This window comes from Anopheles coluzzii, chromosome 3 (genome assembly GCF_943734685.1).
Source record: "Anopheles coluzzii chromosome 3, AcolN3, whole genome shotgun sequence".
In the NCBI taxonomy this organism is placed as follows: domain Eukaryota; kingdom Metazoa; phylum Arthropoda; class Insecta; order Diptera; family Culicidae; genus Anopheles; species Anopheles coluzzii.
The window spans coordinates 68,421,723-68,437,589 of NC_064671.1; the positions used below are offsets into that span (position 1 = coordinate 68,421,723).

Here is a 15,867-nt window from a genome sequence, read left to right on the forward strand (position 1 = left end):
TAAGTATATCTGTATCTGTAAGTACAATATATCTCTATATATGAACTGCATTACTCTGCAGCAATGCTGTTGTGTCATAATAGTGAAGATTGTATTTATTTCATTTCATTTCATTTCATTTCATTTTGTATTTATCCATAACATTCAAGATTTTTTATACATTATTTGTACAAAAAAAAAACGTTTTGCGAGGGCACCATTTCAAAAAACGTTAGATGAGAATGTTCAATGATTGAAGGAGAGATGACGGAGCTTCTAGACATTCATTTTTCATATTTTCATTAAAAACTTTACACTTAGTACATATGATCTAAAAGTATTGCAAAACAATTCATATTTCAATCTAGTTTAATTATTAGTTTTCTCAATAAACAAAAGTTATCTCACCTGTTTATGAAAATGACAACAAAAATTTAGATTCATGTTGATAACTACCGGAACTCAAACACAATGACGAACACTCTTAGATATAGCACACCGCTGAAGCACTTTATTTTCAAATTATTTCATTTTATTATCCTTGCATAAGTGTGTCCATTACTAACGCACAGATAGCTCGGTAATGGTAAAGAAGAAAAAAACAAAAGAAAAACGCATAAATATAAACACATTAAGCATATACACGTACGAGAACGCTCGATACGCACACTCTTTTAATCTCGCTGACAAAAGTAAAAAAATGCCTCCAATTTGCTTCCCCAGCTGTCAGCTATTCTGTCACTATTGCATACTAGCAAAACAGTACCGACGAACATTCCTTATATCTTTGCAAACCGATGGAAGTATAAACGATATAATGTTTTTTTTAACGCTCCTTAATATAACTATATGTTTTGTGCATAATGCTAAACATTGACGATAAGTATATAATACACAAGCTCCTAGCGACTACCGTTTTACGATAAGATTGAGCCTATTTTCTTGTTGCATGAGTTCAGCTTTAGGTAGGTTCGTGTAAGCGTCTCGACCAACACGCTTTAACGTAGGATTATGTAAGGAAGTGACATCTTCATGACAAAAGCAAAATTATCTACTTTGCTTTTTGATAGTAGGAAACTTAATCTCAAGCAGTTTTATTGAAGAATTTTAGATTGAGTTTTTGCTTATTCCTGTTTCAATAATTTATAAAACAACTCTGTAATATTTGCTTCTGCAAGTGACCACTTTTCAAATGCTTCACTCGCATGCAACGCTGATAATGCAATTTCTGATAAGTAGCAAATAAATTATTTCAAACAAAACGGCCAGGTTAGTAAGCATAAAAATGTAGCAAATGAAAATAAAGGTCTTTAAAGTGACAAATAAAAAGCAAAACAGCCATTTATATTTGATGGGAAAAATTAACAAATCGTGGCTTAGTACGGAAAAAAGAAAAACATATTAAAAGGCAAGAGCAGCTGATGGAAAAGTGGAACCGAAACCCTCACTAAACTATTACGATTGTTTACGTTTGCACACGGAATGTAGAACTGAACGCAACCAAAACAAAACACATCACATTAAATTAGTTAACTTTTCATTTCGGGTCGACCGGACTCGGGACTCGTTTCCTCCTGCAACCCTGCTCACTTTGCTGATACTATTTAACGCACAATATCCGCATTACGGCGCGGGATTCGGGATGATTTTTCCCTCTCGCCAATCCGTCTATCTATCGCTGCTGCTTCTGCTGAATGAGACTTTCCCATTGGGCGATCAGTTTGTGCGACGAAGGTGCCTCCTGTGGGTCGAGATCGCACAGCTGGGCCAGCGACATTGCCGGTCGCATGCCACCACCGCATCCGGTGCCCATACGCGTCGAGCGGTTTTCAAACAGTGGCGAAGGAGTTTCCCTGCAAACGGTAGGAAAAAGGGGAATCAGTTTACGTTTTTGACACTTTTGCTTTGCTTAATCCCACGTAATCGCTGCCTATCGTACCTTGGCGAAAGACTAGAGTTGGTCAGGGCGTCACACAGTTCGCTGATCGATTTGGTCGACCGTAGCTTTCTCGCCAGCGGATAGATCGGTTCGTCCGTGTTGTCTTCGTCCGAGAGTTCCTCGCTCGATTCGAACCTGCAATAGGAAGCGTGGTTTCGTGTGATGAGCTTTCCAGTGCTGCCACATTGCAACTAGCCCCTCTTGGTGCAACTTACGCATCATAGTTCATGTCCAACAGGTCCGACTGGGAAGCGTTGCGGTTGAGCTTGCGGATTCGCTTCAGTTCGCATTCGCGCGTCTTCAGATCGCGCAGCTCGCGCTGGATCTTTTCCTCCACCGGGACGTAGCCACGCCGGATCGGTTTGCCGTTCGAGTCCCGCTCGATGGTGGGCGGTGTGGAGATGGCCGTCGGCAGCATCATCAGATGTGAGCGGCTCAGATCGACCGAGGGCTGGAAAGGGAGAGACAGGCAAGAAGTTATTAATTTACTGTTTGGCGTCTCGTTTCATTTCTGATGCTATCAGGAATTTGCTGATGTTGTTTAAATTATCAAAAATAATTTGGATGACCAAAAGAGTCTGAGTAACCTGGAATTTGATCTGCAAATAACATAAAGTTTAAGCACGACCTCACTCTACCTAGTATTTTCACGATTTGTGTGTCTAAACATTGAAGGAATTCACTCTTATAACTTATTTTCAAAGCCTGTATGAAACGATGTACAAAACTCTAAAATCTCTCAAGTTCTATTAATTCTTCTTCTTCTTCTTCTTCTTCTTCTTCTTCTTCTTCTTCTTCTTCTTCTTCTTCTTCTTCTTCTGCTTCTTATTCTTCTTCTTCTTCTTCTCTTCTTCTTCTTCTTCTCTTCTTCTTCATCATAATCTTCTTTTTCTTCTTCCTTTTCCTTTTCTTATTCTTATTCTTTTTCTTCTTTTTCTTCTTTTTCTTCTTCTTCTGCTTCTTCTTTTTTATCTTCTTCTTCGTTTTCTTTTTCTTCTTTTTTTCTTATTCCTGTTCTAATTATTCTTGTTCTTCTTCTTCTTCTTCTTCATCTTCTTTTTTAATACTTTTACAGTTATTTAAAAATAGCAAACACGCTCACGATACATTTTAAGACCTCGGAAGATCGTGATCTTCGTACGACTAAATTATAGTAAGACGTTTGAAAAGATACAGAGACATCAGTCCAGAAAAAAAGATTAATGTCCCTTCTGATTACATCACCAGTTTGCCAAATCCTATTTATTACCAAAACACCAGACCACCCAATGCAGAGCAAAATGATACGATCGCCACTGATGCGAACATTGGACTCAGAACATAAAAGAGGCAAAACTAATCCGCACAAAGAAAGAAATGAACCTAAATAACCTCTTGAATACTTTTATCTTCTCCCAGCTCTCCTAGAAAACCTCCTGCGAAACAAATAAAACAAAATAAAATGAAACAAAACCTACCACGATCGGATCTGCTTTCGTGCTGACCATGCTTGTCATCATTTGCGGCACGGCTGAAGCCGGCCCGTTGTGGCCCCCGGCGCCACCGTTCGCCGCCAGCTTGCTCAGCCGGCCCCGGGAAGCGATAAACTTCTGCATGATGCCGCGATGGTTCGGGTTCGGATTGAAGCGTCTCGGGGGCGTCGAAGTGTGGAACAGCTGTGGCGTCGAGCGGGCCCGTGTGAGTGTTTTCGGGCTCGGCAAGATGAACGCGCGGCGCTGCTGCTCTTCCGTCCGGCGCTGGTGCACCGTCTCCTTTCCGTTCTGCTCCAGCTTGTCCTTCAGGTTGGACACGGACGGCGAGTGGACCGGCGTCGGTGACAGCGATAGGCCCGAATCGTCCGAGTTGCCCGACGACAGGTTGTCATCGTTCAGGTCCAGCCCGTTCCGCTCCTCGGTGCCGGTTCGGTGACCTTCGCGCAGCTCCTGCTCCCGGCGCGTCACCTCGTTGATTTCCTCCTGTATCCGCTTCAGCGGGTCTTCGATCTGGAATGAGTGGGGCAAACAACGGAAGAAATGGTTCTGTTAGTGATGATCATTTGTTAAAAAAAAACAAAGTTTATAAATGCCAAAAACAAAAAATGAAGAAAATCATGAAAAATTGAGCCACGATCTGAAAGCTTCCAAACTACCTTTCAACAACGGAACATCCAACTCGTTACCGTGCATCGGATAAGGTTATTGTTCTGTCACAATTGCGGCTCCCCGATCTAGCGCACGGCCACTAAGAACAAATCTGATACTGATTTATCGGTGTCAATTAGCCGGCGCGCGTTCCTCGCGTCTAGCAATGGATCTCCTCATTTACGCACCCACTAACCCACATTTCAATCCCGCTGGCCCGTGCAGTGTTAAGCACTTTCCACGCACGAACCGGGAGCCGTCCGAAGCTGTGGGCAAGTAATAGGAAATTATTCGGTGCAAATTAGAGCCCATTATTGAGCCGGGCGGTTTCTCCATACATCATCTGCATACGGGTGTGCATGTTTGTGCGAGGTTAGGAAATCACGTGCAGGAATTGCTGAAGCTGCGCTTTACTTTTCACCCCGCCATACCACTCGATAATTTGATACGATCTGGTCGAAACTTCAATTAGGGTAGGAGTGCAGTGGGAGTACGCGGGAGAAGCTGTCATAAATGGAAAGGTGGAAATTAGGTTACGGCGCCGGCACTAGACTGCAATGCGAGCGAAAATTAGGTCTACGGTTTCGATTGCTTACGGTGCCAAGAATTGAAGTGTTAATGTTATTTTTCTTGGGATTAGATTGAACGGCAATAAGGAGAAGGTGTTCTATTTCAGGGTAAAATTCGCATTTCCTCTAAATATAAAGGCCCAGAACTAAATTTTTTTAATCATTTACTTCAACAATATAATTTTATTCAATTTTGTTATATTTTTTTAATGAGCGTATTATAATACATTCATTATTGGATTTTAGTCATTTGTATAAAAAATATTTGTGCGTCATGGATAATATTGATTTTTATTTATTATTTCTCATATTTTTTAATTTTTATTTATTTTTTGTTCTCTTTTATTTCTTTTAATTTTCTCGCTCGCTTTTTCTCTCCCTCTTTATACTTCTCTTTTTCTTTCTTTCTGGTTCTTTATATTTTTTTTATTTTTAAGTTTTTGCAGTCAAGGGGTTAAATGTTTTTGTTTAAATCATAGGAATATTTAATGTTTTTCGAATGATTTCCTGTACAATTTGATAAGAATAATTTTACAGACAAGCCTTCCGCAGATAACACAACTAGCAACTTTTCTTTCACAAAACACAAAACACAAAAATGGCAATCTAAAAAGCATGTAATAACAATAAAATATCAAGTAATATTATCAAGTAATAACAAGGCTTAACTCAAGCTGACAGAATGCTCAACCGTAAAGTTCTGCTTCGTTATTTTTAATTGTAATTTTATGCCGCTAGCGTTAAAGCAAGCATCACTTGAAGTTAACAAACCAAATGAATATCCATCTCATCAATTTCATACAAGTTGCAAAAGCGATTTTTTTAACTACAGAATGTGGTATAATAGATGCAGCCCGTTGTAGAACACGTTTAGCAGTGTATATTTTGGCTACTTCTCTTCCTGCTTTAGCTGTCATTCTTACGCTCGAGAAGCTTTCTGTTACAATACCGGCAGAATGCGCAGTGTGAATTAACTACAAAATTGAGAAACATATTGCGGTAAAATGGCAAAAGAAAGGAAAAAATACAATATTTCTAATGCCACCACGTGTTCTTAGCGTTGCTTCTTGTTTACGTTTGTTTCCGCCACACAAAATTACTAGCTCAACTGCGCTACCGAGCATCGCACTTAACGGTACACTGTACATCGAATTTCGCGCGCAAATTTGCAAACACAAATTCGCATCCGTTCGCTTCCAATTCACCGTTTGCGTATGAATGAGAGTGTGCGAGAAATTAAGATACATCGGCCTCTTCAACTCAATCCCGGAAATGGAAACTATTTCCCTACCCCCCCCCTGGGGAATGTGCAAAACAAAGAGCAATGATCAAACGGCAACGATCCTACGCATGACTGCACTGCCATCGGTAAATGGTGAGGCTTTAGATAATAAGATCGGACCCCAAGCGTTCGGCCACCGAACGCGTGCTAAAAACGAGACGACGGTGACAGGAAGCTAACAAATCTAAATCGGATTTATTTGAACATGCGAGTCTGGGGGTTTGAGAGGGTTTTTTTGCACAGCGTTTTATTGTGATTGTCGGCCAATCCCATCGGGTTGTAGCGGGTTCAACCCGTTTAATGGCTCTATTTTCAATAGAAAGCACGGGCGGAAATTGTTTGCAGCAAAACTGGTGTTCCCGTCTGAGAGCTCGCCCGGTCTCATGCCAGGATTAGGCAGGGCTTTCCAGTTGAATAATTTTGTGAAATATTGTACCTTATTCACAAGACTGGTGGACATTTTTTGACAATATAATGGACCTGACTGTTTTTTTTTTAATGAATATGAAATATTATCGATATTATTAAAAAAACGTATTATTGCTGGTGCCATGACCAGAGATTATATTTCTAATTTTCATCGCTTTTTTCACAAGCTTTTTTTACGAGATTTTTTTTTACAGATTTTGCCATCAATTTTGAACATTTAATAAACAAAAACTCTGTGCTCTCATAGAGAAATAATTGCAAAACACTCAATCTGACGCTTTGTATCATTTAAATTAATCGTTTGCTTGCTTACTCATTATAACAATCCCTTTCTAGCGCTGTCATTAGATAGCAAATAATTGACAAGCAATGCAGTAAACGCATTTCCTTATTGAATTCCCAACGGCAAGAAAATGCAAACAGAAAAATCAATTACCCTTTAATTTCAATTATTTCTTTCCGATCAGATTACGAACGAATTTGATTTAGGATTTCAATTAACTAGTCTACCTAGGAACCGTGTTAACACACTAGGCCCGATCCAAGCAAGAAACGCCCTGAAAAACATAGTTTTTTAGTGCCACTCGAGCACGTTGAACCTTTCTTTCGCCATTCTGGCTGGTAGTGAGGTTTCTTCCCTTTTGTGTCCGATCAACGCAGCCCCGATCAACGCCCACGTATGGGCGTCACGATTAATGTGGGTACGCTTTTCGGTGACCGTCGGCACACACACACACACTAAAACAAAACAAAACAAATCAAAAAAAGAAAGGAAAGGAAAACACAACTTAACTCGATCAAAGCGTCTATGGGGCACGGCAAGGAAAATAGAAAACTGACCAACCTTTTTCGTTCACCGGAGAGGAGGTGTTTTCTTTTTTATTTGCTGATGTTGTTGGAGCTACATACACACCGAAGGAGTCCGGCGCGCGCGCGGTCGTGCTCATGAGGTCACGGTTAATGGCTATGGGATCACCGGCTCCCTCACGCTCCCCTTTGCACCGCTACCCCGTCCATTTTCCAACGAACAAAACGTGAGCGATTTAGCGCAATGGTGGTACAATTTGCAATTTAATCCAAAGCACAGGCGAGCGCACAGGCGGCTGGCGGTATGCGTTAATAGAAAAGCGAGAAGCAAGATGGTGTACCACTATCGGCGGGACGATAGGTAATATTGTTGGGCGAGCAGGCGGGACGAGACGTGGCACGTGTTAAAATTTCTCCTCACATACCCACACGGCCGGCGGGGGATATCGACCCCCTCCTGTCAGGTAGCATGACCCACTTAATTCTGAGGCGATCCGTACCGGCGTAAATAATTTATTATCTCCCTGCCACAGACACCTCTCCAACCCCACAGGCTGAGTTGATTGAGCGACAGGGGTCGTAGGGCGGATAATGATCACCGGCAAAGATCGCATGAGCCAGGGTAACAGCTGACGCGCACGGGGGGGGGGGGGAAAGCCTTGAGCTTGGTACCATGGCGGAGGAAACAAACGTGAGCAACGCCCGGTACGTCGCGAAGACGATGCTTGCTCGCATTTCGCTAGCCCAATTCCGAAAATTGATGGCAAAGAAGATGCATTTATGTCAGCACACCAGCATGATCACCATCATCATGGATGGGTGCACTGCGCTGCGATGCGATCGGTACCGACCGGAGCTAACGGAAGGAACGGAAGGAAAGTTGGCACCGGGTGACCGGGCGAAGGAAAGGGTTCCGGAGCAGTACCCGGGTGAGAGGTTAGTTCTGCCTCCCGAAGCATGACGATGGTGTCAGCGAGATGTACACGGAATGTAGGTCTTTTTCGAGTCTCTGCGCCTCTGTGTGTGTTTGTGTGTGTTTGCTTTTATGTATTTTCTATCCATCGGTAACAAGGTTGAAAATACCGGAACTTGAGCAACAGTGAGGCGTGTGTGTAAATAGATCGTGTAAATATCGGGCCCCTTGCACCCTGGTTAATGCGGCTGCAGTTCGACGTACGGATCTCTTCAGAACCAAAATGTGCCGTTAGAGCGAAGAACAAGATGGTGGTTGCTTGCATAAAGCAATGGAATTGTGTAAAACTTCTAAGAAACCAATTAAAAATTAGTTCAGACCCAGAAACGAAGGTCTCATTAAAGGATGCTTTAAAAGAAGCATTTTCCTTCAACTTTCCAAAATGAGCTGCATTAAAACGTCAAACACAACTCTCTAGCACTGTAATAAAAAAGGCCCCCCATCCAGAAGCTCTCGTGCATTTGTGCCAAGTTTTCGCAAAATTTAATTACCACACTGGGAAACCACGAAATGTCCAAAACTCCATCTCTGATCTCTGATTTATGATCGGCCACGGAAACGGAAATGAGAAAGATGGGCAGCAGTACTTCGTCCCCTCATCTTTGACCGGTGGCGCAGCTAAAAAACCGCACATCAGCGGGAGATGCGAAACAAAAGACTTCAACGACCGCGTGCGCTAGACGAAGCGACGAACCTCATTATTATTACATTTTTGGACTCGAATTTTGCTTCATTCGCCCGCTCTGCACAGCAGCAGCGCAGTGTTTTCCTCCTGCTTTCCATTGCACGGCAGGTCAGACGGACCTTGGCGGTAATTGGGGCTACTAAAATTTCTCCCATCGACCAGAGGCGCACGAGCGCTTGCGGTAAGGCGAACGGACGATTATCGCACAGGAAAGATCTTTTCCGGCCGGAAGTGTGCGACAGGTGAGGGTCTACGACGTGTACCACCGCACCACACGGTGGCAGCAGATACCGTCTAGCCATTCACCCATCGCTATCGGGTCGTTCGCGACATCGCTGGTTGATCAAACGTAAGAAAAAGGGAATAAGAACCACCAAACAGCAAACTGCAATCGATGGGACCGATTCGGACCGATGGGGTCCGCGATGTTTATCTTATCAGGCGGGTTTTGTTTATTGTCGAATGCTAGAAGTGCACAATAAATTGAATTGCTGTGTGATAAGAATGCTCCAACAAACGGAAACACCACCGTCAGGTTCGCTTCCACTCGGTGTGGCCGTGAAAATCGGACCGGCTGGTTGGTCGTTAGAGGCACTGCAGTAGCAAACGATCTGTATCGTTGCGGGGCAGCTCTTGGGGCAGCTGTCAAAATCATTGAGCTTTGGTTAAAAGTAACCAAGCTTCAACAGCATAACGAGCACTGTTGAAAGACTCATTCCCCTAGAGTTGTTATTTATTGCCACCTAATCTATTCCCAATCTATCGCAGCTAATTGGCGGCCGCTGGATTTGTGGCAGCGAAACATGTGCTTTGTGCACTCAAAGGCATTACGTTTAACTTTTGGAGTGGATTTATGGCTATTTTTGTTTAATGTTTCGCTCCATTGACTTCGAGCGCGGCTGCCAGTGTCATTAAAATGGGTAAATTCTCGACCATGTCTTTTTCTCCCCTTAATTATAAAACGTGTTGCTACATTTTGGGCTATCTTTAAAATCAAGTATTGTAAGTATTTCAACAAACATTAGCTTCGTGCCCCAATGTAAAGAACAGAGCGAAACGAAGTGCAGTGCGTTAAAAATAAAAAAGAGATAATTTCAACTGTCCCGAACAGATCCATTCTGTTCTGCAACGGTTCCGCATCCATGAACACCACCAGCAGAACGCAACAAACACAGACTAAAAGTACTACCGCTCAGGAAAAAAGGGTGAGGGTTGCTATCAAACTGTGACGCATAAAATGAAACAAAAATGAACACGCGGGCACAGAAACAAACCAACAATAACCCACCACACGAACAAACTATACATCGTTGCTCTGTTGCTCTGGCTAAAACATGCCATGGCAGTCATGGCTGTACTCCGGTGTGTACAATCATATCTTCCGGTTTCATACATGTGTAGCCGACGCTCGGCCGCCCGATCGCTCTTTATTTGGGGTGATTTTGCCTGTTTAAAGAGCATTTCTGGTGCTTCTACTGCCACTTTGTTCAGTGGATAGCAGTCAAATGTGACAACAATGATCTATTATTGCAGATTTGAAGGTCTTGGCTACAGGACGGGCATTGCTCGTGCATGATAAGTGGACATTTGAAATGAATTAAACGTGTCAAATTTGAGCAAAAAAAAATTAAAATAAAATATGTTGGAACGGTTGGTGCCATGACCAGGATCCTATTCTCAAAGTCACTAGAAACGAGTTACTACAACGATCAAATTGATTTTACTGTAAATTATTCATTTTTGAACAGCTTTTAAGTGTTTTTGATCAAATATGTATAAAGATACCTACAAAACAAAGGATAAATCAATTTTTGATTTTCTCTTTCTCGCTACAGCTTATCAACCAACGCCTCAGGGTCAATAAAAAGTATTAACATTGTTTCATGTGTCAAACTACAAGTAAAAAACAAACCGGTTAGAAATGATGAAACATCCCAGTGCGTTCTATTTTCTCTTCAAATAATACAACTATTTCATCTGCGTGTTACTTTCTCTACTGCTCCCCTTCAGTTCTTTGCCTACATTTTACACTAAACCTTACTTTGTAAACTCGCCCCATCGGCGGCAATGATTTGTCAGCAATTTAGCCAAACGATCCGATCAAAAATGGTCATTGTCGTTGAAATTCCGCTGCGAAATTATTCACTTCCAGTCTCGCATCGGCCGGTAGATGCGATGCGATGTGTGCCGATAGCCCCGATGTTTACCTGGCGGCAATGGAGCTTCCACTGCGACTGGTAGTGGATGGATTTCTCAAGATTGATGACTGCAAGATTATTGACGATCGGATCAAAATAGCTACCAGACATCTACCGGACCCCAAGATACCCTGCCTATCCTGCCAGCTCAACCTGCCAACGGGCAGACACTTTCAGCCGAAACTAGGCCATCATCGGTCTTGTAGCACGCATCCAGCAAAAAGGTACTTGCCCGAGACTCACGGCTACACAGCGGCACACTCTCCACCTAACCTCCCGCACTGTTACAGACGGTCAAAGCCAGTCAAACCGGAAACTTTTCATTTTCAAGTTCGCTAAACGTGCACACCAGCGGATACAAACACACACCGGCGTTGGCCTTCGGCCTTGGCACGGGCCCACTCCATTTGTAGCGCACAAACGCTGAACGAGAAAACAGTGTCTAATCGTCTTTGCGTTTTGCCATCGAGCGGGTTTCTTCTTTCTTCCGACGGGGAGGGACATGAAGATTTAGAGCAAGTGCTCTCTAGATGCGCCCCATCTTTGCAGCAACGTTAATTGCCCCTCTTAAGGCCTGGAGAGGGCCTTCTCTTTTTCCTCCCGCTTGGTTCGGTCTATGACCACCTGGGAAAAACAGGATCGTTTGGTTCGGTGACAAAGGTCCACGGCGTCGGTGGACCGTTTATTTGCGTTTGCGCTCATTATCGATCGAAGCGAGCAGCAGCTGAAGCAACAGCACGTTGGCGTACTGTGAAAGGGACAGTTTTCAATTTGAAAGTGAAATGCAACCGGCCGACAACCGGCGCGTTATCCTCGCGCATCGGAATTGTAACATACACTTTTTCTTTCACAACAGGACAGGAACAGGACAGGGCCCCTCGACAGTTTCACCCGGGCACGATAACCCGGGCAAGATTGTCGCCCGCGAAAGACAACGCTAGATCGCGGCTGACAACGCGGCACTGGCAGATATGATTTCGGTTTTCTCTTACCACCTTGCCGTTGCTGTAGGTGGTGGAGGAAAATTCCGGAAAATCATGTAGTTACTTTTACTCCCTCTAATCGAGCTGTGATCAGTTAATTGGACAGTTTTAAAGGTAGTTTAATTGACAATTCAATTAGCGCGTTTATACAGTGACAGCCTGCGCTTGTTGACTTGGTACAATTTGTTTTTGAGAGGGAAGAAAACAATCATAGTAAAACGGTGAGTCGAGAGCTGTGGGGTGAGAGTTTTCCTTCCCATCATTAGCAAGATCTCAAGACCAAAGCTCGCACCCGTAATGGCTCACTTTGTTTGAATGCTTCTGCTGAAGCACTTTAATTACATTTAAATCACCCGATCGGACATTGTCTGATAGTATTTTTCCTTCTGGCGGGTTGTTTCCCCTTTCCCGTTTTGTCTCAACTCTGATTACACAACTTTCTATCATGATCAATGCAATAACGATAAAAAAACAACTTCGATCGTTTGGACGTTTCGAGTGTTGTAAATAAGTTATTAATTAGCTATCGTTTTTCTCCACCAGTTGATATTGCGCAGCTACGGGACAAGATATAAATCATCTCAAGCACGATTAAGACACACAGACAACATACCATCTGCTCGGGGCGAGCTTGATCTGCATTTTTGATCGCTTCGAATAGATTCGTCCAATAAATAAGGCTTTCGTTTGTGCGCCAAGAGCATGTTGTCGCCTGTGGCTTTGGGAAAACGGCTTAAAAATTGTGTTGGAAATAAAAATAAATGCCACAGGCAAAAAGAAAAAGTCAGCGCCAACACGGAGACACCCTTTTATTGAACGCTAAATGGGGTGGGCACACGTAAGCTAGAAGAAAAACTTTCTTACGCCTCACACCTCGCGCGCCGAAAGGAAACACATTGTTGGTGCTTTTCTTAAAGTGTTAGCTTTTTTTCATTTCGTGTTGATCGTTTGCTTCCTCTAGCCCCGCCTAAAGTCGCATTGCTTTTGATTGATTTTAATGTTCGTTTTCCTGTTCCCGCGGGACAGCGGCGTTCAATGGCCGGTGTAACAACGGGGAAAAGCTCCAAGCATTAGCCCGAAGCTTAGAAGCCGAGAAAGTAGTCAAAATCTACCGGTGGCGAGGGAGCTTGCGCGATTCCGACGCTTGGAACGCTTGCTAGGGGGATCATTTTTCTTCTACCGGTCGTTAACTTTGAGCCCCAATGGAACGGTACTTTTGTTTTGGCAGTTTGGTGGTTTTGACAGAATGATTTGAAATTCCACAACAGAAGAGACACGCAATGGTGCAATTTTGTTTAGTACAGTTTGCCTAAATTAAGGACCTACGAATACTTTTGCTTATTAAAATAAGAGCTCATATCGGTGTAATATATGAGCCGTGGCACGTTAATTTAATCATTAACCACCCACGAAAAGTGTTAATTAAGCTGAAGTATGGATCATTAAAGAGAAAATGCAAAAGCAAAATAAAAAACGCATTTGCCCCTACAATAAGTGATAAAATCAATTAATTGTACCCGAAAAAAAAATCGAAGAAGAAACCACACAATCATACTTGCTGCTTAACTGCCCATAAACTGGGACCATTAAAAGGCACTACATAAAGAGGGGATGGTAGTTAAGCAAAACAAAACAAATGAAAATATAGGAACAAAGAGGTTGCCCGGTGTCAAACTTTGCAAACTCGCATCTCTTCTTTACCCTGCACGAGGAAGCGCTTTTGCTGACGATCGTTAACATACCACCCTACGGGGGTGATGGTAAGCATTATGTGTTTTTTTTTCATGCCACGCTGTGATACGTTTGGATGGAATGCGCAAGCATACGCAGCGAAGGTAGGAAGCGGCGTGTGCAGCGGTATGCACAAAAATAGAAACAAAAATTGAAAACAATCTTTCCACTCCCTCCAGTGCAGTAGGAAAATTCGGTAGCAAACACACACACACGTGCACATAGAGATTTTTGGAGAACTTTTTTGGGGTCGTTCGGTCGGTACGGGCGTGTATATTGAGGTTAATTGAAGCTGTGGCGCAAACCTCTCTAGAAGCGCATGTGAGTCGCGCACCAGCCCTTGCGCACTGACACACACACTCACACGTACTACAGTGTGTGAGGGCTCGGAAGGCTACTGCGCGGGTTTTGTGGCCCCCTTTTTTTCGTGCGTGCGTTTTCAATCGTGGGAATAGAGCCCAATGAACTTTTGCCGCGAGAGTGTGTCTGTGCGTATGCGTTTAGTTCGAATGTTTTTTTTTTCTTTTTTTGGGGGGATGGTCGAAGTTACCCGCGGAAGTGAATGGTCGTTGGAATGTGTCTATTACTTGCCTCGCTCCCCGTCCCATTCACACGGTACCGGTATATCGCCAAACGATCATTCATTTTTTTGGCTCCAGCCACGTATAGCGCCCAGCGTGGAGTTTTGTGCGCGTATTGCGTCCATGCCAAAATGATTCGACACGTGGATGCTTTACGATGCCGCCGTGTACGAGATGGCCAATTGGGCACGCGCCGGTACGTGTTCTGTCGGTTTCGGGGGGAGAAATGTGTACGATCATTCATTAGGAGCTTTCATCGTTACACCATCTCGTCCCGTCGTGTCGCGTTAATTCAAGGATGAAAATTAAACATGTTGTTTCAAATTAGGTTCGATTGAACATTGATTGAAGGTGATTGCAGGTGTTGCAATTAAAGTTACACTTGGCCCAAAGATGCATCTTGGTGTGAAGAATCGATTGAAAAGGTCAAATTAGTATTTCAGGTTATTGTTCTATTTCATTTAACAGCCGAAATTAAACAGAATATTGGAGCATTTTTAAACACATTTCCTTATTTATATTTTTTTCTTCAACTTGTAAATTTGTGTACTACATTTAAAAAACTGTTATTGTGTTATTTTTACAACCATCTCGTTTTGATCTCGTATGAGTTAAAATCTACTTCATTGGTGATTGTATTAAAGTCATCTAATTGATCTTTAGAGCTCATTTGAATGCATAAAATAGTGACAAAACTCTCAATAAGACTATGTGCCAAAAGAACTTTTCTCACTTTTGAGGGGCTTTCCACAAATCATTTATTAAACCTGAAATGTCTTTAAAATGCAAACATGACTCTTTAAATTGTCCCATTCCACTACTTTAAACACCTTATTACTTCATCATAACACCCCCTCGTTTGCACTGCACCACTGCCAGCAATTATGACGCAAATGTGACCAAATCTTTGTTTGTTCTTCTATTCCTGGGAGATTTGGCGCGGTTTGCACACGGGACAAGATTGCGCGAGCAATGCAACAATTGCGCCCTAGCCTGTGTGTCTATGTGTATGTGCCTATGTTTATTTATTTACTTACTCGCCACCGTCCACCAGCTAAAAAAGCGGTACACCCGTCTATTTCTCCCTTAAACACTTGAAGCAATTAAACGACTCTATTGTTTGTGCGAGAACAGCTGCTTTTTAATCTTTGTGGCTGCATTTTTGCGCCAGCTCCCTCTGGTGTGTGTGTGTGTTTTTGTTTGTTCTCTCGGGTGGGTGAGTGTGTCAATATAAAAGCGGGGATGAAATTAAAGCATTTTTTTTTTCATTTCAACACCTCTCCATTCCGTACCATGGTTAGTTAGGGTTGAACATTGGGCCGTGTATTTTGTAGCTTTAATGTTTTACATAATGCTCTGCAGGCTGTCGAAGCTTGTGCAAAACACTGGAGAAGCTTAAACATTTATATTAGCGTTGTTTTATTAGTAAGTGGAAGAACCACAAGCAGATATTGAAGATATTCAAAGAAGCCAATATTTAAAAAAGTCAAAATCTCTTTACTCTTAAAAACGGATTAAGCAACACTACACAAAAACAAACGGATTTGTTGTTGATGCAGAAACCCAAAAAAATCATAATTTTTCCCTTCTT

The 15,867-nt window shown here is 42.7% G+C and overlaps 1 protein-coding gene across 1 annotated transcript in view; it reads right to left on the reverse strand.

Moving 5' to 3' along the window:
* Nucleotides 1-463: 463 nt before the first annotated feature.
* LOC120956513 (uncharacterized) overlaps nucleotides 464-15,867 on the reverse strand; it is a 31,422-nt gene continuing 16,018 nt past the window's right edge. Inside the window, exons 2-5 of the mRNA XM_040378014.2 lie at nucleotides 3,376-3,900; nucleotides 2,134-2,369; nucleotides 1,919-2,053; nucleotides 464-1,832 (exon numbers count right to left, since the gene is read on the reverse strand). Coding sequence (XP_040233948.2) covers nucleotides 1,652-1,832; nucleotides 1,919-2,053; nucleotides 2,134-2,369; nucleotides 3,376-3,900 — 1,077 coding nt within the window. The 3' untranslated portion in view covers nucleotides 464-1,651. The remainder of the gene's footprint in view (nucleotides 1,833-1,918; nucleotides 2,054-2,133; nucleotides 2,370-3,375; nucleotides 3,901-15,867) is intronic.